The 25,728-nt window shown below is 42.2% G+C and overlaps 1 protein-coding gene across 1 annotated transcript in view; it reads right to left on the bottom strand.

Annotated features, from left to right (window-relative positions):
• Nucleotides 1-25,728, bottom strand: part of LOC138265048 (mucin-4-like) — a 223,263-nt gene that overhangs the window by 98,000 nt on the left and 99,535 nt on the right. Inside the window, exons 14-22 of the mRNA XM_069212596.1 lie at nt 25,151-25,226; nt 22,495-22,668; nt 20,286-20,387; nt 11,157-11,402; nt 9,348-9,482; nt 7,195-7,373; nt 5,750-5,909; nt 1,735-1,833; nt 691-807 (exon numbers count right to left, since the gene is read on the bottom strand). Of these exons, the coding sequence (XP_069068697.1) occupies nt 691-807; nt 1,735-1,833; nt 5,750-5,909; nt 7,195-7,373; nt 9,348-9,482; nt 11,157-11,402; nt 20,286-20,387; nt 22,495-22,668; nt 25,151-25,226 (1,288 nt within the window). The remainder of the gene's footprint in view (nt 1-690; nt 808-1,734; nt 1,834-5,749; nt 5,910-7,194; nt 7,374-9,347; nt 9,483-11,156; nt 11,403-20,285; nt 20,388-22,494; nt 22,669-25,150; nt 25,227-25,728) is intronic.

Raw genomic sequence — 25,728 nt, 5'->3', positions numbered from 1 at the left:
AGCAGGCCCCAGGAGCCACATCCACTTCATGCTGCCAGGGCCCCACAGATGTCCCTCAATATGGTCACATCACTGTTACCTGAGCAGCATGAAAAGCTAGCAGCACCTGGAGTCACATCACTGAGCAAGGAGAGCCCCAGCTTGGAGACCAGAGGGTAAAAAAGGAACGACGAAGGGTGGAGGGCTAATGACTGGTGCACGCAAGGATGGCGCAGAGTGGTGGGGAGATGTGGGGGGACAAGAAACACGCGCAACATGTTAAACAAGTAAACGGTTGTTAAATAACGATAGTCAGAAAAGCACACGTCTGTGATGTTCAGAGAGTAGTGCTGCAAGCATGTATGCTCCAGTCATGCAACAGAAGATGGCTGAACAATGGTTAAACAAGCAACGACAAACATGAGTAGTAAACAAAGAAAGTAATAGTCCTCCAAAATGAAAACAAACACAGAAGCCGAAAGATACCAGTAACTGAGTGGTGCTCTGTGTGCAGAAACAAAACACAAAAAGGAGGGACAAAGAGAGAGAATTCACCAATAGCAAGTAAACATTTTTAAAGGACAATGGAAGAGACGAATAAAAAGGCAATGGGTGGGACATAAGCCTACAAAGTATATACAACATGCCTCGAAGAGACAACGCAAGCGCTGTCTAGGTTCAACCTAAAAAGGAGTTGTGTTGTAAAGTTACCTTCATATCCAGAGTTACAGGTACACATGTAACTTCCAACTGTGTTAGTGCAGGTCGCATTCAGAGGACATGGACTGTTCATGCACTCATTTACATCACTGCAATAAGTCCCATTCCCTACAGAAAACAGAAAGAAAGTATGTAGGGCTATCTATTCACTTACATGGCCTCAAGTATCCTTTGGACTAAGTTTGAGATAACATAAAAACACTAATATTGCCATCATGTCTTGATTAACACAAACAGTACTCCAGTGTGGTAAATGCAAACATCTCAAAGATGAGCTATTGTCCAGGTGAATGGGACCATTTCTTAAACACTTTGTATTTTTAATATTATTTTAAAAATGCACCCAGTACTTATAAACCAAAGCCACAGGACGTGTTCTAAATTTGAGCAAATGTTATGTTGAAATGTCCATAACAAACTTGGTTATCAATAAAATCATAGAATTTCTTAATTTCACTCAGAGCCACCTTCTAGTTTTACTGGAGCAACAAAGAGCAAATCCAGATATCTAAACCTGTCCGTAAGATTAGCCCCCCCAGTAGCTCTGTCTGTTTTAAAAGTGACAGCGAATCTCCACTGATTGGCAAGTTGGTGTGTCTGGCTGTGTGGATGAATGAACAGGTAACTCTGAGATCGAGTCAATAGTTTCAGCTATTATTGGGTGCATGTATGAATGAGTGGTTTAATAGGAGAATAGGTAAATTAACAACATTCAGCTTTTCTGTAAAGTCTTTTCTGCTCCAGACATCTATGCCTCACACACTGACTTACCTCACCCAGACCTGAATTGAAGCATCCACCTATCTTGAAACCCACTAAAACCAAATGTCTACTATTCGTTAAGCAGAATAAGCTAGCGGCTAGTCCCAACCTGGCTCAAGGACATGAGCATGGACAGATCTGAACTACAATGTTCATACAATGCTGAGATCTAAATCTGGCTATTTACAATTAGAACAGTTTATTCTTCCATCATAACTAACGCTTCCCACTTAAAACGCTTAACTATCCACTCATGGCTGATGTCCACATTACCACTAAATCCAGATTTGCAGGTACAGATGTAGCTTCCAATTGTATTGGTGCAGGTGGCATTCAAGGAACAAGAATTCGTCATGGAGCACTCATCAACATCTGCAACGGAACATAGTAGTGAGTTTGTCAGCAGTATACATTAAAATGGATTTGACTTCAAACTTGAGTCTTGTAATGCAAAGCTCATTCACAAATTATTGTACACCTAAATTCAGATGACCCAATTGCAATATCCTTATAATGTACATCAGTGGTAATTTAACCCATATATCAATCAGTCCAAACTGCAGGGGTCATTCTATTATCATTGAATCATATATCAAATCCTCCCTGTTTCTGGTGCCATTTATGAAATTCCTTAACACTTCATCTACTTTCCCATCCCATTCCTTACGTGATGAGAAGGAATCTACCCCTCCGCAGGCATGCACACCATAGTAAAGCTGTTTTCTCAATACAACATGCTTTTGAAAAAATTATTTTTTACTATCTCTTGTCATGCCTTGCCTCTCAGAGGGCCTACAAATAGGGAACAATATTACATCACTTCCCATTTCTTTTGGTACCTATCCTTGGATGGGCTCCCCTTTTTTGGCAGCTTCAGAGCTTTTTTGTTTTATCTTTTTCTTTCACACGGATTAGGGTCAACAACATTTGGGGTTAAGTCCCTTTCAAATGTTCTTGTGGGAACGGTAAGTCCTGCATAAGAGGTTTGCATTTGAGAAAATCATCAGTATTCAGATGCAGAAGGTGGCCTTTCTACTAATCCGTCTATAAAATAAGGATCTGAGTTGGTACTCAGTTTTTTTTATTTACTTAAAAATACAACATGAAATTATTAATTAGTCCTGGATCTGAAGAGACTCAATCAGTTTGCAGCAGTCTCCCATTTCAAGATGGACAAACGTTAGCAAATCTGGCTTCTGGTGTATCTGAAGGAAGTTTTGTTCCGAATCAACCTCTAAGATGCCTATGAACTTGTACAAGTTCATGTAGCACATTGCAAATTCCTGGGGTTATGTGTTCAAGAAGCCCATGGCAATTCTTCATTTTCCTATTTGCTCTCAAGTCATCTCTATGTCGTTCACAAATATCTCAGTGACATTAATGGTGGTCTTATACAGGGAAAGGAAAATGGCTCATCCATGCGTGGACAATGTCTGGGTTTATGCTCATCGTAGAGTCAACTTCTTCATGACACTATATGTGCCATCAACATTCATCAAACACACAGAGTTATCATCAATTTACAATAATCTTATCCCTTTCAAAATATGGAGCGAATAGGATCGTGGTTCTGAGCATACCTGGGAATTGTATTCTTCAAACTTGAACACCTAGCCAGAGGATGTATCCGGTTGCAGGGAGACAAGTTAAGGGGTTACTTCACAACACGTGGTTTGTCGTTTTTGATTCTTTAACCAGATTCTCATAGACACATTCATGTTTTGTTATCTGCTTTAGGCAGCATGTGCTTTTCTGATGCAATAAGTCTCCTGATTTGGCACATCCTAAGGCATTGGAATATAGCATCAACTAACTTTGCCATCGCCATTATGGAGAAGATTTGTAAGCAACTCTGTTGGTGGCTTCAGCCAGACAATCTATAGTGGGTGCCTCCTAGACCTGACTCACAACCCGGGAGTGGACAATCTCAAGGGAGACAATTTAAGCACTGTCTTTCCATCATCACAACAGATGTTTCTGCTAATCTTCCAAGAGAACTGCAGGAGGGTTGGTGGCCTAGTGATCAACCTTTGTGCAAATAAAACTAATGATCTGACTCCACATATTTTGTCCTTGCTCACCTGAGGAGGAAAGCCTTCCTCTTCCTTGGCCTCAGAGACTATGTTTTGCTTTGCCTCCTTTTCCGCAAATTCATTGTCTCTTGTTCAGAATTTGGAGTGAAGGTGCAATAGCAATAATGATCTGTCTCGTGTGGCCCAGGAGATTTTGGTCCCCATTATGTTGTCATATGGTCAAATGCAGCTAATGGTTTCTGCCAGTTGTCTTGTGTCCTCTTTTCTGTCTCCTCCAGGATGAAACCTCTTTAGGGCACCAGAGACTTTCGCTGTGGAAGTTAGGAAAGCAGGGCTTTGTAGCTGGGCATTTCTTTACCTCTTTCCATGACTTCTCATGCTTTCCATTGTTTCTGCATAAAACAGGCTTATAATTGCCTTCTTCTCAAATTGTATTATACGTTGTTGACTCTCACCCCTTCAATGGGAACCTTATTATTTACAAATTTGTTTCCGATCAGATGGCGCGTAGGTTCAGTGCAGGGTTTTTCTCAAATGCTAATTCCTCTTTTCATCATGGTCACGAAATTACTGTACATTTTTCCCAATCCTTCATGACAGGCAGAATGATGCTTTCACTCAAAGAATGCGTATACACTTAGCGGATATCAGAGCAGTTATGTTTGTTTGAACAGATCTGCTGACTTTTGCCAGTGTAACAATTTGTTTGTTAATAGTGGTGCTACCCAGAAATGCTACACATCTCAACTTCAACACTCAGCCTCTAGATGAGAACAGTTATCTGTAAGTTATGTGATAGGGCTGGATCGTCTCTTGTAGAGTGCGGGGATCCTGGCCATGAGGACACGAGGGGTGGCTGCTTCTTGGACAGAATTTGCTGGAGCGTCTACTTCAGAAATCTTCACGGCTACTACATAGACCCCTTGCTCCTCATTTGTTACCAATTACAATCATGATATGGCCTCTGCTGACATAGATGTCAGCACCTGTCTACTGTCAGGGTAACTTCTGCATGACCAGTTTTTGATCCTATCTTGTTTTTGGTATTGGATCAGTTTTTGATTTTTTAGCAATGGCATGACCATGAAGTGGCATAATTAATGATCCTTATTTAGGGCTCATGCTAGAGGTAGGGCATGATAAGGAATGGTAAAAGAACACATACTATTTTCTAAAGAATTTCATTCTGGAAAAACATATTTTCTACATGGTGTCTGTCTGCAGAGGTGTGGCCTCCTCCTTATCACATAAGGATGAGGAACGAAGAATCAGAGAAATTAAGTTGAGCAATAAGTAGGCTAGTGGATTCTCTGAGGATCCTCTTACACTGAGTTTTTCAGGTACCACTTTCACCACTCATTGGCTCATGCTTCAAGCTCGGTGATGCTGCCTTGATCTCTGCCTCTCTCTGGTGCAATTTATAAAATTCATTAAATCATACTTCTGATTCTGTGCCCCCCCTTGCTCTCTGATTCCATCCGGCCATTTATAACATTCATTAAATTGTACCCCTAGCTCTGTGAATCCAGCCCCCTCTTGCTATCTGTCTGTCTCTCTCTGGCTCTCTTCCCCTCTCTGTGCCCTCTCACTCCCTTCCTCTCTCTGAGTCCCTCTGTGGTGCTCTCTCTGTCTATTGCTTTCTTTCTTCCTCCGGAGACCTCATTCTCTCTCTTTCTCTCTTTCTTTCTCTCTCTCTCTCTCTCTCTGGTGTCATTTGTAACACTAATAAAATTAAAATCACAGCCCTGAAATACTTATCTCTCTCTCTCTTGTGCACTTATTGAATTATAGTCTAAACTCTTTGGCCACTATTTGTCTTTCTCTTCTTCTCATTCTTTCTCCTTTCTCTCTTTCATTTCTCTCTTTCTCTCCCTCTGTTTTTTTCACTCTTGTTTTTCATGATATACCATCTTCAGTGTTTAGCTAATCATATCCCTAGCAGTGAGATCCCTCCTTTTTCTTGTTGCCTCCTGTGTGCATTCTAAATAATCAAGAAATCATTATTATCTTAGCTTTCAGACCCTCGCCTTCCCTCCTTAGCGTCATTATAAACAATCATTGAATCATCCCCCTAGCACTGTAAGCCTTCTCTCTGCTAAGCTCACATGTTCATCCCTGCCACTGCCAGAAACAACACCAAATTGTACCCCGGTCTCACACGAGTGCTCCATTGGAAGCTAGGGCTCTGCTTTATAATTACTCTAAACTAAATTAACCTATACCATGAAACCCTTGAACCAATGGATGCCACTCACCTGCACAGCTGATTCCATCCCCTGTCAGACCGATAGGACACGGGCCGCAGCCAGTGCTGGCATTGCAGGTCACTCCAGGGTAGCAGCCTTGTCTACAAGGATCAGGCGGGACATCACAGAAACTTCCTGAGTAATTATTTTTACAGACACAAGCAGAGACCTGTGGAATGGATACATTAGCATCAGTCCTTCTCAAATGCATGAATCTTACCTTTTTTTGCTGTGTGCAGAGGTATCGCAAGAGCTCACTGAATCATGCCTGGTTTTATCTTGGAGACACTAAGGACAGCTGGGCCCAGCAGCTTCTATCCTTGGCATTCTCTGTGCCCCCCCAGGCCATTATATTTTAACCCCGGCCTCCCTTGTTTGTACACTTTGCCTTTGCCTTACACCCCACCAAAAATGATGACCAGTGAGGGGCTAAAGGACAGACAAAGGATCAGTTCTGTCATACTTATCAATGATCACATCAAGCGTAATGTCACTCTTGCTAGACCTAACATTTTGATCAATCTACCTTAAGGCTCATTCTTTTGGAATTTATCAAACTAATGAAGGCATCCCATATCAATGAGCTGAATCCCTGTATGGATTAAGCAGTTTAATTTGTCAAAATATCAACCACCCTGCCTTCATTTCACAAAACATGCAGGTCTTGGATTTTGAGAGTAATAGCATGAAATATAATTTTCCTCTAACAGCATGTTGATGTTAAAAAACAAACCGTGCTGATTGGTGACTAATGCACTTGGGCACATGTAAGAAATAGAATGGCCTCATTTGCAATAAAAAAGTTGAAGCCTCTGAATTGCTGCAGATTTACAATATTTTCCATCTCCAAAAGATTTCCTCATATAAACCTGGAAAGCTTTTCTAGCCACAAATTCCTATGCTTGCTCCAGGAAAACGTTTGTGAATTCCTACCTCACATTTCCTGTTTTTTATAATTCTAATTATACCTATTGTGAGCTATTTTGTTTCCTTTAATACAACTTTTTTATTTTATTTTCTCCATGGGGGAAGTTTTTCCTCCTGGGAGAAACCCCTCAATGTTTTCATTTCAACCCATGCAATTTTCTAGATGTACCCCTCCTCTGCCATCTCGGGAAAGGAATTTACTTTTGCCTTTGTGTGTGTTTACACATTTTCAAGGACCACCATGCCTTAAAACTGTTCACTCCTTGAATGAGATTTATTCACATAGATTATTAGGAAAGCATTGGGTTAATAATTCAAGTGTATATATAATTATATTTTCAGTTCAATGAATTATTTTGTGAACACCTTGCATTTGTAAATGCAGCCTTTTGTATCATGACAAATACACATTATTTTGTGAATCGGATCCATCTTGCCCAACCTCACCCTCAGCGAGGACATCTAGCTGGCTTAATTCTAGCATTGATGACACAAATTGTCTATCCCATACATATGTATATACTCACATAAAGAGATGAGCCATTGAACTGTGTTTTCACAGTGTAGTCACACTGGCCACTGAGAGCACAAGCACAGAGAAGGAAAATGGGTTGGAAAACTGAAGACAAGTTGTTGGAGCCCACAGCTACTATTTGCAGAGTGATGGCAGCTATACTGTTCGGAGCCCAGGACAGCACACCATTTTCTGTAGGGTAAGATAAGGACATGGGTTACCAAAAGCAGCTGTCCCAACATCTTTTCAGATGAATGTCAATAGTTTGTTTTTAGATGAACTGGGACAACTGGAAATGGATGTCGCTACAATTTCTTTTTCAAGTCTGGAGGAAAATGCTCATCTCATTGCCTGTCACTGGCAGAACGTAATGCATGTTTGATTCTGCCTAGGAATTGCTCATAAATAAAATAATGGGAATAGAAGAAAGACATCACAAGTCCTGTTTCATAAACAGAAAGATACTCTGTATTGCAATGGACACTGGTTCTAAGCTATATAGCTTGACAGAGAGTACTTTCAACAATCAGCCGAAAGTCCATGATGTTCTTTTGTCCATACGATTCGAATGTTATCACACCCATTGTTGTCATCACCATTGTCATTGTTATATCATCATTCTCATCATGGTCTTCATCGTCATCAACATAATCATCATCAACATCCTTTGCCATTAGCACCATAATTATTTTGACCCTCGTCACAGTCACCACCATTATCATTAATATTACTTTAATCATAACTAACTTCATGACCATGAATGACATGATCACCATTGCATCATCCACGCCATTGTCATCATCATCAAAAACACAATCACCAGTGTAATCATCATCATTGTAATCACAATCACCAATGTAATCATCATCATTGTGTTCACAATCATGACCCATCACCATCATTCCAATCTCTATCATCATCACCAAAGGTTGGAAGCTACTGATCTACATCTTGGTTTCCATATTATTGTCAACCTTATCTCCTTCATCATCATTTACATCATTATAACCATCACCACCATCATGCTCATCACCTCCACCACCTCTATCAAGAAAATTAATGTCTGCAAGAACATCATCACCACCAGCACTATCACCATCACAATTGCCATCATCATCATTACCATCAATCTCACCCTTGTTGTTGCAATTAACACCATTCTTTTCATCAGTATCACAGTTCTCATCACAGTCATCATCACTGCCATTCAAATCACCATCCCAATTACCAGCACACCATTATCATCATTAACAACACCATCTCCATTGTTCTTATTACAATTGTCGGCACCATCATCACCATCTGCACTCAACTCGTGTTCTGCTTTACTAGACACTGAGGGCCTGATTGAGATCTTGGCGGATGAGTTACTCGGTCACAACGGTGATGGATATCCCTTCCACTGAAATATAAATACCATTATATCTTTCACGGCTGTGACAAAGTAACTTATCTGTCAACATCTCAATCAGGCCCAAAGACTTATTTGTGTGATTGTAACTTTTCTGGTGTGTTGTCTCCAATAGTTCAACTAGTTATCTTTTATTTATGCCAGTAGCTATTACAATCAAACCTCCAAGGTTTAACTAGTTCTAACTACAAAGGTTAAACTTGAAAGGTATAACTGGCGCTAACTACATTTTTTATGTTTACAATTCAGTGATCCAATCAAATATGTTAAAAACATGTTTTTTTTGTTTTTTGAAAGGTGGAAATCCCATTTCTTCTATAACATTAATGAGAAAATGCCTAGGATGCCATAAAAACCTGCTCCGGTAAATAAGTAAAGCATGCACAAAATGACAGGTCTGAGATATGGGTAAAGGAAAAAGCAAAGACAAAAGTGATGGCTGATGGCATCAAGGGAACTGCAAACACGGGTTCCATTACTTTAAAAAAAGGGACTCCACACAAAATTGGACTGTTCAAGAATGTGAGTAGCCTTTGTAACACCGCAACTTTACCAAAGAACACAGATGCATATCATCCTCAAATCTAGGCTACGTGTGGGAATGTGCACTCTTGATTGGGTAAGCAGTACAATCCCCCAAGCATCTTAATTGATGCCGTATGGAAACACCTCGATGGTCCAGTCATGACACGTCACAATGAAGCGCAACACTTACGAACAGTTGTGTTACAGAGAGCACCCGGGCAGGTCCTTACCAGTGAGGTTGAGGTCAGTGGATGTGTACGGGGTAAATTTGACCCCTGTGCCATTGGCAGTGTATGTCACTTCTACACGTTCTCCTTTGTAAGCCGTGATGGAAGCATTCCCCATTATGACTGGTGGAAATGTGTCTGAAACACAAAACATTATCATTGACTTCTCTGTAAAATGTATATTGCAGAAATGCTGACAGAAACAAGTGTAGACAGTATATAGATAACATCTGTCCTGCCATGCACTGCTTCTGACCTCACATATTACATCACTCACAGCATGTTTAATGACATCATTGATGGCTTCACTGATCATTCTAGGCATCTACAATCTAGGGCAGAGAAGACAGAGCAGACAGCGCACAGTGAAAAGGTTATAAAGCAATAAAGCAAGGGACAGATAGTTCCTTGTAAACAAAATCTGAGGCCCTTATTACGAGTTCAGGGCTAAGTTTTGATCCCCATGCAAAGAAGTGTTTACATTGGATCTGAATTACGAGTTGCATGATAATTATAGCACCCTCACAGTTTTCCCTGGATAAATATTGGCAGGTCAAACTTGCTTAAAATTACCACTGTAAGCAACCAGGAAAAAACAAATCATGCAATATCCAATGTGTTTAGACCAGATTGTGCATGTTATGCTTCATTTTCTTGTGTATAACACAGAATATGCAGTATTTACCACATGTGGCAAATATCTCACCCTGAGGAAATTGTATTTACCACGTTTGGTAAGTGCCCCACCCTGTTCCACTAAACTGTAATTAGGGCCTCCTGTTTGTAATGGAAAGTCGTCCAGAAAAGTTAGTGTGGCAATTATGTAAAACAACATAGCAGCATGAGACAATTACCAGCATGTGTTCTTTAAAGTCGTTTGAATCTGTTTGATACATTTGTTTCCAAAGTGGGTCTGATGAAAAATCACCTCATTGTATCTCATGGATAACCAAATGGGCTACAATGTATGGGAAACAAGAAGGCTTCCAGTATTTTAACTCCAAAATCCAGCCCTGTAGAAAATCTAGACCTCAGTATAGGCAACTTGTTTAGACTCCATATTGTTAATTGCTGTTATAATTAGGGGTGGGTGAAGAATTCCACTCGGCTGGTGGAATTCGAAGAGGTTTCCGCACTCTGAAAAACTCTGCAAAGTTTTTTTTCTCGCTCGCGATCGCCAGCTTTAAATTGGTAATCACGAAAGAGAGAAACCGTTAAGTTGTCGCGCTCGAGCGAGATTTCCGAACACGAGAGGTCGGTGGTAGGACCCGACCACTCACGATGAGAAAGCTGCCGCTTGCGTGGAGGAAGCTGCCGCTCAACTAGAAAATCTACTCGAGTGGCAAAAAGAAGTTGACATTCCCTTTCCCACCCCTTGACTGGGACTTAGTGGTAGAGAGAGTTCTGCACCTGTGCCAGAGATCTCTACAAAAGTAGGCTTACATTTAGCAAGACTTACTTTGTAAATTCCTAGAAGGTACGAGTAAGGTAAATTCAAGGATTACATCCCTATTTGCTTATGTGAATATTCACCTTAGGTTTACTAATGAGCCAGTAGCTTTCATGGTGAGGAATATACAGAGGACCACAGGGGAAAGGAAGGGCAGAGAGTAGAAGGTCAGGATAATTAGAGGCTATCATTTCTAGAAAATGCTGTGTCATCAGAATTGGACTAGGTTACAAGGACACTGATCGGTAAGCATGGCATGTAAATGACTTAGGTCCACCCACATGCCAACATGCCATGTTGAAAATCTCCCAAATTACCTAAAGCTGTCCACTGCTGCCCTTTAATGTACTATGTATACTCACTGAGTGTTTCATTTGTGTTCTCAAAGGTGGTGGCGATGCGCTGCGTTTGTGCACCAATTGCAGGATTTCCTGTAGTCAGGGTATCGTAGATGCATTCGATTTTGCCATCACAAGCAGAAGACACTGCAGCGTACTCGGAGGCATTTTTTGTCACCAGATCTTCAAAGAACACTGGAGTGAAGGTGCTTCTGCTCTGTGCTGATGCGGGCACTGCGGAAGAAAAGAGACTGGTCCCAGTGACTTGCCCTGTGGAAAGAAGAAGAGGGAACAAGGTCATACATATAGTCTTTGACAGAAAGCTGCTATACAATTAAACTGTAGAGCTGTGTAAGGGCTAATGGGTCATGGGGATTCTGAATGGCTGCTGAATTTGGGAAAAATCCGTGCACCTGAACTAGACTGAGACAAAAATTAGGAGATTCCTGCATGTCCTGAAATTATTGGATCTAGAAACACTCCAGACAGTAAATATTCTGCTGACGTGCTGGAATTTAAATGTAAGGGATTTCCCAAAATCTTCTGCTACATCTCCAACCCCAACCAATCGGTTTCAAGCCACGATTTCCTGGATTAGACAAGCTAAGGGATGTAGAGACCTGAAGGGTGTAGGTGTGTAATCAAATGTAGTCCATTAACTTTTTTTATCACACTTTACAAAGGCTCACCCCAACTTTTTGGGTAAGCAATATTGGCGTTGAGCTTCTAGAGAGCTGAAAGTGATGAAAGGGGTTGGTATATATGACAAAATCCATGGCATCTGGAACAGAGTTTGGCAGCCTCAGAGGCTAATGCAAGTGTGGTAGAGCTAGTCTAAAACAGACAGCATTGGAACATTGCAAGATAATTATTGTCCAGACATGTAAGTATCAAAAACTACTGTGGCCCTTTCCTGGTAGGATGCTGACAGTTCCTGCTGGTAGGATTTGGCATATCAATAGCTATATAGTCTAAGACTCTAAGGTAGGACATTGTGTGGGGATATTTATATATATATCCAAGCTGGTGGTAGAAAGCACTGCCTGTATCCTTCTGCTGTCCTTAAACATGGAGCATATATCTATGAAGACTGGCACATGTAACGGCAGAGCCTTCAGTAACATGGCAGATGGCTAATTTAGGATTGAGAAAGGGTCCTTGTTACCACAGACCAAACTCTGCCACCTAGGGAGCTAGGCCTCTTCATGCATTGATGAACTAGAATTTGTTCAGGACTGTGGTGGGCTGGCTGGATATCTTCAGCAATTCTGCACAGAATCTGAGTGTTATGGAAAGATGAAAATAGACTCCGGTGTCTCAATCAACTTGGCCATCAGACAGAGATATGTGACATGGCATGTGGTTTTAAAGAAACAGGGAACAATGACAACTTTTCTAGAGTGACCTTACAGAAGTTATGATTTACAATCAAGGCATATTTTTCTCACTACCTTGTACAATCATCAACTAGATTTTGGTGATTATCAATTCAGCACTTGTGAGAAATGGAGCAAGATGAAAGCACAGACACTATTATAGGTAAATGACTACAGAAGTATTCAATTACAGACACAAAGAAAAGTCTGTTCCCCCATATCAGACATTCATCATACTTGGAAAGAGTTTAGAAGGTCCCTGGTTCCAAAGATCATGGGAACAGAATATCCTTATCAGAATTTCATCTGTCTTCTAAATATCACTTACATAAATATTACACTATTGGAGTTCATAATAGAAAATGTCTTCCCAGTGGGTTCATAGTATTGTAAAGGATATATAGGGCAATATATTTTGTGACAGAAAAGATTTCTGACAATGATATTCAGACACAACCTATTTATTTCAACATAAGCATCAAGGTTTTTAGTGGCCACCTCGTTTAAAGATTTTGCATGATATGCAGATTGGAACTGGGGTTGAGGGCACTGTGATCTCTGGGTGCTAGATGCTCCTCTTCAAATGGAAACAGAAGGAAGGAAAAAACAGTCCCACTGGAAATCAAGTGGAACCTAGCCAGATTCAAGTGGCACCTTACTAAGCTGCTTCTAGACCAGAGTCCAGATATAAGAAAACTTCTACAGCACACAGCAGAGAAAGGCCCCATTAAACCATCTAGAACTCTGGACCTGGTTCAGAGTTTGGCAGACAAGACCCTCTGTTGTAGTGGTGATGGAATACCCTGTCCGAAAAACTATCGGGTTCCCACACAATTTTGAGTCTGGTGAACCACTAGCTTTATGCTATGCTGATAGATTAGAATTTACTCTCAGCGTAAAGCTTCCACTGATAGCCCAAGGGAGTACTAGCCCTCAGTATTAAGCCATCCGATTTGCTACCCTATTTAGAGAAGGTTTTTGGTTGTTGTTTTTTGTTTTTTTTACTGCCTGTGACTGACAGTAATACCCTGATGGTGAGGGACAGTAAAAACAAAACAAAATGCCCCCCCATGGCATGGGAGAAAACTCCCTTGGTGTTGGTGCCATTAGGTTTTATTTTTTTTGGAAAACAAGACCCCAATGAATTGTAAAGGAATTGGGAAAAAATCTTCTCTGTAGTAACATGTAGGGAATGGGAATGTTTAGAGGCTTGAAGATTTGTCATTTGTATGTTTTGTACTACATTCAATAGAACCTGTCTAAATCCCTTCCCCAAAATCGTTCAAAAGTATGTATGTGTTGTTTTTTTACCATTACTTCTTGATTACACAACTGATTATTTGTATCTCTATCGCTTGCTACCTGTCAGTTAATCATTTGTTTGTTTTCTGTATAGCACCAAAAAGCATAAACAAGTGCTGGAAGATTTTTAATAGGTAACTGAAACAAACCCTCATTTTCTACATTGTCACCCCAGATTTTTTATTTTCACCCCAGATTTTTCATTTTCCATGGCCCTATTTTTTCTGGCTTTAGGACTTTGTGCATGTTACTGCTGTACAATAGTAGTATGTCCTTCCTCCTCTAAAACGTGCTGTAGATTGAAAGGCCCTGTTTGGCCCGCTTAACTTCCCTATATATTCCATTTTAAGAGGTGCCTAAAGTGCACCTGTGGCATGGAAAGTTAAATATCATATGTACACTGCAGTGTGTATTCACACCATCCACATATGACAAAATATCTATCTGCCAGGAGCAACCACTGCGCCCTGGCTGGGCCGCAGTTTAAATGTACTGCAGTGACACATGGCGAAGAATGATGCTTATGCCATAGAGGGACAGCCTATTTTTATATACATACATATTCAGAAGCCCACCTAAAGTGTGCATTGTGAGCCCCCAGAACAGAATGCTCATATATAAAAATAGGGAACTTACATATTTGAGTTAGTGTGCCCTCACAGTGAATAACAACTCGAAGTTTCTTTCACTGCGTAGGCCTTGCAAGACTTTTCTCCTAGTAAGCCCAGATGGGATTAAAATATTAATTCCCTATCTCAGTTCATGAAAAGGCTAGAAAAATGGTTTAACATTACTTCCTGATTGGCGTTTAAAATCTGATTAAAGGGTAAAATCAGACTTTTTGATATCTTAAGCAGAACCATAACTTTCCTTAAACTTGCTTCAGGCAGCCGAGCCGGTGCTGGGCAAAGAGCAAGGTCTTCTGATTCTTGAGGAATTCAGAAACTGAGGCGGAAACTTTGATGTGAATGGGCGGATTGTTCTAGGAGTTAGGCAGGAGGTAGAAGGAAGCATGACCGCTGGACCTGGTTCTGCATATGCTGGAGGATGTGTACAAGGAGACGTCAGAGCGGAGGTGTCTGGTAAATTTGTGAAAGTTTATGCAGTTGTTGAGGTACGTGGGGCCAGTGCAGTGCAAGGCTTTGTATGTGTGTATGAGATGTTTGAAGAAGAGTGCATGTTTGTGTATTGGGAGCAGTGGAGCTCTTTGACCCGTGAGGTGATGTGAGTGTGGGGTGGCGGGTTTAGGGTGAGCCTGGCTGTGATATATACGAAAGACTACGTGAGTGTCATCATCATAGGTCTAGAAACTGGCTCCCACATCCATTAGTAGTTGGTGCAAAGGTTGGCTATATATGAGGGGTAGGTATGATCCCTGAGGCACCACATACTCCACTAGAACAGCTTCAACCTACTCCTGATCAACAACTACTTCTGCTACACTATCCATGAGAAAGTACCTCTTCCAGCCTAGAGACTGATTAGAAATGCCTATTGTGTCCTGCGGTCTTTTGTACAAAGCACATTTGTGGAGTATAGGAAAAGTTGCACTTAGATCCACCAACATCAAAAGGACAGTGTTGCTGAAATCTGTGATGTTACAGATAGTGGACTGTATATTTGTAAGTGCTGTTGTTTTGCTTCTGTACAAAAGTTAGCTTGACACCCCCCCCCCCCCCCCACAAGGATCATACCAGCTTCCACATGTTCCTTGACTTGTAATCACTTTCAGAGGCCACTCAATATTGGAGTCTGCATAACAATCTTTAGGATCAGTGGTGTCTAATAGAGGTTTCTTAAGAAGTAGCATAACATATTCTTGTTTTAAATTGTGGGGGACAACTCCAGCTCTAAGTGAGGGGTTTATGATTTCTCTGACAAAAGGTGTAATTGGCTTATGATGTGATTTTGCTGAGGATGGATTCCTTTGAAAAAAAAATAGTTAACTTCCTTCCTAAAAAACGATGGCCTTAATAAAAGAAATGTGTTGAAGTCAAATGAAGTCAAACCAAATTCTGCTCACATTGAATTAAAAAGTATGCAGCCATTCATGCTCACTGGCTTGAGTTTACTAGAAATAGAATACATTTTGGTTTTTTTTAAACCAGTGTACCTGGAGAGGGATACACATGAGGGTCACTGAAGACTTTCAGTGATTGAAACAGGGCTCGGGTGTTACTAGCAACCTCATGGTTTCTCAGTTTCTAAGGCTTCAAAAGGGATTTTTTGGTAGAAGTTTCTGTATTCTGTTAGTTTACACTTAGTAAGTTCACTATCATCATTTTGCCGCAACCTCTCTAACCTACTCACCCCTCCCCTTAAAACCGCTTAGATTCTTTAATAAATCTAGCTTGTGGATTATAATGTCTGTTGTTCTGTTGATTAAATGCACCCATGGACCTAGTCAAAGTGTATGATGCCACTCTGTCATTAGTGCGATATTCCATAAAGCCTTTTTCGAAACAGGACCATCTAGAGCAGACTGGTTCCAGATAATAAACTGCCTCACACTAGAGCTGGGATCCCTTGATTTGTTAAATTTAGTACAGGGGGTCATAAGCAAGGAGGCCAGGCTGTTCACCCGCACCTCCAGACCGTCATCAACTCCTCTTTTTCTTCTGCTACCTACCCCGAATGCTGGAAACACGCCGAAGTCAACGCTCTACTAAAGAAACCTACGGCTGACCCGAGCGACCTGAAAAACTTCCGCCCCATCTCTCTTCTGCCTTTCCCAGCCAAAGTAATAGAGAAGACCGTCAACAAACAGCTGACCAACTTCCTGGAAGACAACAACCTGCTCGACCCCTCACAAACCAGATTCCGAACCAACCACAGCACTGAAACCGCCCTCATCTCAGTCACTGACGACATCAGAACCCTGATGGACAACGGTGAAACAGTCGCCCTCATTCTGCTCGACCTCTCGGCTGCCTTTGACACCGTCTGTCACCGCACCCTAATCACCCGCCTCCGCTCCACTGGAATCCAAGGCCAGGCCCTGGACTGGATCGCCTCCTTCCTCTCTAACCGTTCCCAAAGAGTTTACCTCCCTCCGTTTCGCTCTGAACCCACCGAGATCATCTGCGGCGTACCCCAAGGCTCATCACTCAGCCCGACACTCTTCAATGTCTACATGAGCCCCCTCGCCAACATCGTACGCAAGCACGACATCATCATCACCTCCTACGCCGACGACACCCAACTTATACTCTCCCTCACCAAGGACCCCGCAGCGCCAAGACCAACCTACAAGAGGGTATGAAGGACGTCGCAGATTGGATGAGGCTCAGCCGCCTAAAGCTGAACTCGGAAAAAACGGAAGTCCTCATCCTCGGCAACACCCTGTCCGCCTGGGACGACTCCTGGTGGCCCACTGCCCTCGGCACCGCACCGACCCCCACAGACCACGCCCGCAACCTCGGCTTCATCTTGGACCCTCTTCTCACCATGACCAAGCAAGTCAACGCCGTGTCCTCCGCCTGCTTCCTCACCCTCCGCATGCTCCGCAAGATCTTCCGCTGGATCCCTGCCAACACCAGAAAAACCGTGACCCACGCCCTCGTCACGAGCCGCCTGGACTACGGCAACACCCTCTACGCCGGGACCACAGCCAAACTCCAAAACCGCCTGCAACGCATTCAAAACGCCTCGGCCCGCCTCATCCTCGACATTCCCCGCAGCAGCCACATCTCCGCACACCTGAGACACCTGCATTGGCTCCCAGTCAGCAAAAGGATCACCTTCCGACTTCTCACCCACGCACACAAAGCCCTCCATGACAAGGGACCGGAATACCTCAACAGACGCCTCAGCTTCTACGTCCCCACCCGCCTCCTCCGCTCCTCTGGCCTCGCACTCGCTGCTGTCCCTCGCATCCGCCGCTCCACGGCGGGTGGGAGATCTTTCTCCTTCCTGGCGGCCAAGACCTGGAACTCCCTTCCCACCAGCCTCAGGACCACCCAGGACCACTCCGCTTTCCGGAGACTCCTAAAGACCTGGCTGTTCGATTAGCGATAACCCCCCCTTTTTTCCCCTAGCGCCTTGAGACCCGCACGGGTGAGTAGCGCGCTTTATAAATGTTAATGATTTGATTTGATTCATGCCTATTTGAATCCCTGTTGTGTCATTCATCGAGGAGGACTTGACGAATGCAAGTGGGTAGAGCAATCTGAATAGAAAAGAAATGTAACAAAGAGAAGATAAGGAAGTGTGGATGGGGACAGAGCTACTCTCAATAGGTGCCCGCATAGGACCCATAGTGGGTTTGTATTTCTGCAAAGGACCAGTGCTAACTCAGTGAGTACAAAGTTGGTGAACAAATCAATGAATGTTTGGGCACCAGAGCATTTCCACAGTTCATGTATGTGATACTGACACACCATGCAGCTTAACAGGAAGACTCATCTCTATGATTTAAATAACAAAATTACAATTATGTCCAGATGGATAGTAACCTACATCATGGTGATCTTAAGTAGGAGACCACAATTGCTAGAGCATTGAAGGCAGGAGAGTGGCTAAAGGGTCAACTTTAACCAGCAAGTTTATTTTCCTTTCAGAAACAATTAAAGAATATTCCACCCATGCCTTTGTGCATTCTGACAATCAAGTCATTACTATCCATACGCAAGTAAGTAAAGGGCATGTCCAAGAAGGTGAGGGCAAGCCAGGAGCTCATGAATCTTCTCACATCTGAATTGGAACCTCCTACTCGACTACTTTCTATCTAGATTCCGCAACAAACACAGCACTGAGACAGCCCTCATCACGGCTACCACTGACATCCGTGCCCTTTCTCTGAAGACACCACCAAGACCAACTTCCAGAACTGCATGAAAGACTTCCCCATCTGGATGATCGGCAACTACCTGAAGCTTATCAAGGACGAGACAGAGGTAATGATCTTCAGAAACCAAAGCTCTCCATGGAACGCATCCTGGTGGCACTCAGAACTCAGACCTACTTCTACCCCCATTGACCACCCTCTGAACCTAGGCATCATTCTGGACAACAAGTTAACCATGACGACTCAGGTCAACTCCATCTCCTCTACCTACTTCTTCACTCCCTTCATGCTTCGCAAGATATTCAAATGACTACCCAAAATCTCAAGACACACCATCACCCAGGCCCTTATCATCAGCCCACTCTATTATGGCAACATGTTCTACGCAGGGATTGCAGCTCACCTCCTCCAAAGACTACAGACTATACAGAACTCCGCAGCCAGACTCGTCCTTGATCTCCCTAAATGAACCCACATGAACCCCTATCTGAGGGACCTCCACCGGCTGCCTGTACAGGAAAGATGCCAGTTCAAGCTCCTGACCCATACATAAAAGGCCCTGCACAACTACAGACCCACCTACTTGATCCACTGCCTGAACTTCCCTAAGCCCACCAGACACCTCCACCCTGCATCCCTTTCTCTAACCCCCCGTCCCTCCCCCTCCAGCGTTGGCAGATATGGAGGTAGCAGATGCAGAGGTCGCTCCTTCTCCTACGTAGAAATGAAGAAAAGGAACAAGCTACCCTTTCATGTCCAGACCTCCCTGTCTCTTCCAGAGTTCTGAACGTCCCTGAAGACAAGGCTATTCGGCTAATCAATGGACCTTGCCAGCACCTGGATACCCTCGTGGGTGACAAGAAGCACTCTACAAATCTACTGATTGAGTGATTGATTGATTAATTGATTGATGGATAGCCAGGGATCTTACCTCTGAGTTTGGCTAGGACATTCTTTTGTGGGTGGTGTAACAACTAGCTGACCAATAGAAAATTTGAATATGCCACCCCCAGAATACTTCCTTCAAAATACAAATAACTAGTCTAACTCCTAGAGTTAATTCCTAACCCCAAGACAAATGATTGCCAAAAGTACCACAACTCCAAAATATGGAGACTATGAAATAATGCATCCTAATAAACAGGGAGCTAGCTTGTTCAGTTTCAGAATGAAAACATATTGCAGCTGAGAGAGGCAGGGAGCTATCTGATCGCTGTTGTTACTGCAGAGGTGCATATCCTAGTGATGGGTTTTACTGTTGGTCGAGTGTTTGGTGACTCAGCTGGTCACTGTTGGCCTGTGCATGCAGAAACGTTGCTGCCAGTTAACCAAGACTCTAACATAGAGGAAAATACACATGCCCATCATCTGCAGAACCACAAGTGGGCCATTTTCAAAGAAACATTGGTGTTCATCACGATAACTTCTGTGAACAAGAATACAACTAGGACCATGGGATTGACCATCCTCTACTGTATGCACACAGCCTTATTAAAGGTCAAGCTTAGTAAGGTCATAATACTCCTGTGTACAATCTTACCTTAGTCTGGCTAACATAGAATCATGAATGTCTCTAGATTCTTAGTTAGTGGAGGAAGAACACTTTAACCTTTCATACCCCTCCGTCCCCACACTTCACATCCATCATGCTTTCCTAAGATATTAACTATTTAAGAGATGGAGACTGACATTTCATTCCATAGTTGAAGATTTCCTTTTCAGTGCTTTGGATGGGAATGGTGGTCCCGTTTGGCATTGTGAAATCATCGGTTGTGTCGAAGTTCCACACACCTGAAAAAAAAATATATATTAGTACCTGTGGGCAGCCTCACTGAAACATCCTGCACCCTCAGAGATAAATGAATGTGCATTAATGTCATACAACATGGATCTATGGACACACACAAACAGGCTGATAATGGTGATGGCCAGACTCATATCACCTGTTGAGAGGTTTTTCCATTCTAGACACCACAAACCCTCCTCATCCTCCATCCTTCCCTCTGCTTACACAAACTGAGGAGTGCCTTGTGACATTTACATATGGCTACCACATTTATGTACATCACTCAAGCTGTTAGAAAGTTCAGATTTTTCTTATTCTGTCTGTGAATGCTAAAGATCCTCTGTAACCAAAGCACAATGTGAAGCAACACACAAGCAGACCATGGTTGGCCATGGAGACCATTGGAAATCCCTGAATAACCGTTACTTGTCCTTAGATAACACATCAGGGTCACTGTAATGTGTTGACTGTGTTCTAGAGCCTGGCCACAACTGAATAATGCTTCCTCTTGGCTATGATTATGCCTTCCAGATGCGTCAGATCTTTTTCATAGCACTTAGGACTCATGTTTCACACTTTGTCTCATTCCATTTGCAGGACTGTAAAGGCCATAAGGATAAAACCATGGTAGGTTGTAGGGCAGTAAGTTGCTTAAGCCTGTCCAGCTCTAATGCAAATCTGATGAGCAGGACATGTGCAGTTATGTCATTGTGAAGAAGCAAAGCTGTTTGTTACCATATGAAACTCTTAAGCAGTGCAATATTTTTAGGGTTGGGCGATACATTTGGCTCCTCCGGCGGTGTTGGAGAAGATTTGGCCACTCCATGTTATGCATGTCACACAGATTCCGGCCAATTTTTTTTCCTGTGTGTGGCTTGCCAATTGCAGTTGGTAAGCGCAAACAAGATTCGGCGTCCCCTTGTGTGATTTTTAATCGCTAGGAGGTCAACCGGTGAGATTTCCCTAGCGCAGGTGGTTGTGACCATTCATGCTTAGAAAGTTGCTGCTTGAGTAGAAAATCTACTTGAGTGGCTGCAAAATCAACTCAAAAAGCAGCACCCTCTGCCACGCTGGATGGTGCTGTTCACACTGATTATTCAGTGCAGAATGAGCTCCCAGTGCTAAAAATCAGCACAAGCAGTGCATGCCTATTTCCGTCTGTTCCCGCAAATCAGCAGAATCTTGCAGAGTCATGTAACTCCATCAAATTCTGTGGAGTGAAGTTCCGCCCCCTAACTGTTTCTTGAGCTCCTCTTCAGAACTATCTGGAATACTAGTGGCTTCGTACCCAAACATGTGTAAAAGTGAAATGTAAATTGAATAGTTGAGACCAGCTTTAAAACAATTTTGATGCAGGAAACACATCATCTTCCTTAATGAGGGCCGGGTTCCTTTACTGCTCTGCCATAAGTGGTGGGTGATGAATCAGTTCCTGTAACTGCTTTGAGCTCCCAGTGTTGCACTAAGAAGGGTTCCTCCACCCAGGGTATCTTCCCTTCAGATTGCCTCTGTGATATTTTTGCAGCTGGTTTCACTGCGACCAATCCTCGATTGGATTACTGCGATGCCACCTATAAAAGGCTTCCATAGACATTCTTACTAGTCCTCAAATGGTCCAAAGCCTGTGGATTGGGTTATACACACCTAAAGACAGAGGGATCATATATCATGCTTGGTTTTTGAGGCACGATAAGGCAAAGCTTCCGGAAATATTCCTAAGTGCTCAACTAAGACTTGAGAAAGAATTGCTGGTGTACTGGGAAGCAGTTAAGACTCACCTCTTCTGCTCTGCCTTTGAGTAGGCACTTACCTCTTTTGCTAAGAAACACCACCCTTTGTACCTGAGTTCAGCAGGATGCCTCAGTCTGGGCCGTACCCTTCTGGTGTTTGTCCTGCTCTGTCCTACCAAAAGCTTTTTCATCCTATTCACAGCATTACTGAGATCTCAAACAATTTATGAGCACAAAGATTATCATTTTTTCTCCTGATAGTGTTCCCACCGCCGTTGTTATATCTGATGCACTCGGAGGCCTCTATCAGCTGTATTTTGGACTTGATACATTTCGAAAATAAATACATGAGATGATGGTAAGTGTGCAGTTCAGTCCTCACCCAGGAGGCCACTGGTCCTGTTGATGTATTGGGTGGGAAGGCTCGAGACTGCGCTCAGGATTCCAAGAGAAGCAGCAACGTTTATAGACAACTCCCCGTCGAATGTCGCTGTGATCAAATTGCTCCCTTTGGTCAACAGGATTCCCGGACCCCTGTAAACTTCTGCATCCATGTCTGAATAGCAAAGGAGAGAAAAACATCAACTATAGCTATACCTTAGTCATGAAACAGCGACAGAACACCTGACAAAACCAGATATTGAGGTACTTGCCCGAATGGTCCATTTACTTAACACATAATCTGGGAAACTGTCAGACAAATATTGAGGAAACAATGCTAAACTGGCATGGAGCAAACAAATTGGGTTTGCTAATAACATTAGAAGTGGAGGCAAGTATCATGAGGATCTCAACTACAAGACACCAAACTCAATTCCACTTTTTTGCACTGTTTCTACATTATAAGACATGTGGATGATTGGACAGCTGAGTCCAACTCTGTACCTCTCCCTAATCAGCCAGTATGTTGAAACACTTTCAAGCAAACCTGATAATAGCATGCAGCATGACAGGATATCTCCAAATTAAAAATAGGAGAGTAAGAAATGATGGCTTACGTAGAGATGCTCAAAGGACAATTGTGGTTCTTGGATCAACAACGGCCACAGAAGACTATGGGGTTGATTCTAAAATATGTCACACAATGCAGGGCAGCGGGTTACCCTTCCACTACAAAATCCTCTGCTTAGACTCTTTCAAAGTTATCCCACATTGGATGCGTGCTGTTCAGTGCAGCTCACATGCAATGTTGGAAAGGTTAGGAGAAATAAAAACATTTCTCTTTCTAACACCTGCCTCGAGGAGGTGTTATTTTTAGGGGTGGAAAGCCCTGTCCACCATTAAAAGTAGAATCGGCTTTGCATCAAAATCTGTGGGTGGTTGCATGGGAATATCTATCCATGTAGCACACATGGAACAACCTCCTCACTCAAAGTACCGCAAAGTACCACATAGCTCTATTTGACTTACTTTTTGACAACTTTCAAGTGCAAAACAAGTTTTGTACTGGAAAGTAAATAGTTGATCAAGACTTCATGCCAGCTTGCATCACTTTTTGTGACTTTGCACCACACCAGTCTTGACTGTTCTTCCCCCTGCCCCTTCTTTTGGTGGGGAGCAGTCAGATTACAGAAAGGGTGAAGTTAGATAGGTTTTCAAAGAGCCATGGATTTGGGGGTACCATATGTTTGTAGCCCAGGTGGATGGTAACTATTTACTAGAGCCTTTGTAAGGGCTGGTATTGGAAAAATATTCCATTGTGACAAATGAGCAACAAGAATATACTGTTTCTGTCCTTTTTCAATTGAACATTGTTCTAAGTCAGTTTAGTTTGCCTCCCTTTGTGTCGCCAATAGCTAATTGTGGACCCTGCCAAAACATCCCATTTACAGCTTCCCTACATGAACTTCTGTTCACTATACCAGCTCCAGCAAATTAATAGTTTTGTTATTTGCTTAAAGCAGGTGTCATGTAGTCCCACTCTATGGTTAGTCTTTTTAGAGTGTTAAAGTGCTAATGATCGTCTAATGGGTGACTTTTTTGTTATCTATTATTGTTCTGTTTAAGATTCATATAATTATTTTGTTTACCTAGTGGTTGGTACCTGTTGGCTATCTATTAGGTATCCTAGGGGTACCCATTGACTACTCAGTGGTTATCTTTTAAGTAGCCATTGGGTAGCAATTCATTAGTTATCCATTAGCTTTCTATAAGATATTTACCTAATGGGCCTCTATTGACCTCTTCTATTGTATCTATTAGATATTTATTTGGTGTTTAAATGATTTTCTGTACACATCTATTAAATGTCTAATGAATATCTATTAGACCTATATCCATTGCATATCTATTGGCTATCCATTTGGTAACTATTACATATCTATTGGGTATCTATTTTATCTGTTGGGTATCAATTGCATTTTAATTGGCATTTAGGTATTTTTAAAAAAAACTGTTAGGTCACTATTTGCTATCAATTTTCAATAGCTATCTATTCAGTACCTACTGTGAATCTTTCAGATACATATCTGGTTATTTGTAGATATGTTTTGGGCATCTGTTGACTGTATATTGGCTACCTATTGGGTATATGTTAGAAATGTATTAAAGAGCTGTTGGGTATATAGTGGCTATTTTTGGCCATCTTGTGGGCAATAGTCCAATACGTATGTGCAGCAGAAAGTTTTTCTATGTGTTTTTAAAGATGTACGTAGCAATTTCAAACATGTTTAGTGCAGTGATAATGAATTGTAAAGGTTACTCCAATCAGTCAGTTTCACATTTGCTAAAATAAATGTGGTGATAAATGATCGCATCTGACATTGTAAATGCAAGTTTATAAAAATTATCTAGATTGAAATACTCAAACATTTATTGAAAGAAATAACAGAGCCAAATGAGCCATCTGCAGAATAGAAATCTATCACTGATAAAGCTTCTCTGCAACCCCCAACCTCTCCCCAACTCAGTACTGCTTCAGTTTGCATCAGTCACACATGGCTTCTGCTCTGGCTCAATTTAAGCACACTTAGAAATAGAGGCCAGGACAGTCAAGTCAATCCTAAAAACAGTTGTTTGAGAGGAATGAGGTACTGTACCATCAGAATAGAAAAAGGCCACAGATTGGTTGTTCAGACTAACTTGTAGGGTGTCATTCAAAAGAAACCACTCCACCTGCAAAGAAATAAACAGAATAATAGAATCAAATCCACAGCATGGGCCATTTAATCCAAAATTGCACAGATTAATGGTGTACAATGAGGATGCAGATTCTGCCATCAAATTTATTGTGAGTTTTGGAAGGTAAACACATGCATCCTTGGCAGTGTGCATGACAAGAATCAATATATTCTATGTAGTTCAAGGTTGGCACGTTCCCTAGTAAACAGTGCTTAATTTGAGTTGGTATCTGCAAGAGGTCAGTTACGGAACTCATTGTAGTATATCTAATCTTAATTAGGGTGCTTGCTTCCATGACTGCACCGATTGTGCAGTGGTGAGAAAGTTGTCCATTGTGCATGAAAGGATAGCTGCTGCTGAGCAGGATTTCTGATTGTGAGAGGCAAAAACACATTTTTAATTCAGGATGAATATTGCTACCATGCCCAACATGCAGTGGAACCAATGGGACAGAAGGACTCTCACACACCCACACCATACCCCTGTCCACCTGCAC

Source organism: Pleurodeles waltl, chromosome 11, assembly GCF_031143425.1.
Source record: "Pleurodeles waltl isolate 20211129_DDA chromosome 11, aPleWal1.hap1.20221129, whole genome shotgun sequence".
Classification (NCBI taxonomy): domain Eukaryota; kingdom Metazoa; phylum Chordata; class Amphibia; order Caudata; family Salamandridae; genus Pleurodeles; species Pleurodeles waltl.
Note: the sequence above shows the minus strand (reverse complement) of the source record. Positions and strands in the feature narration are given on the sequence as shown.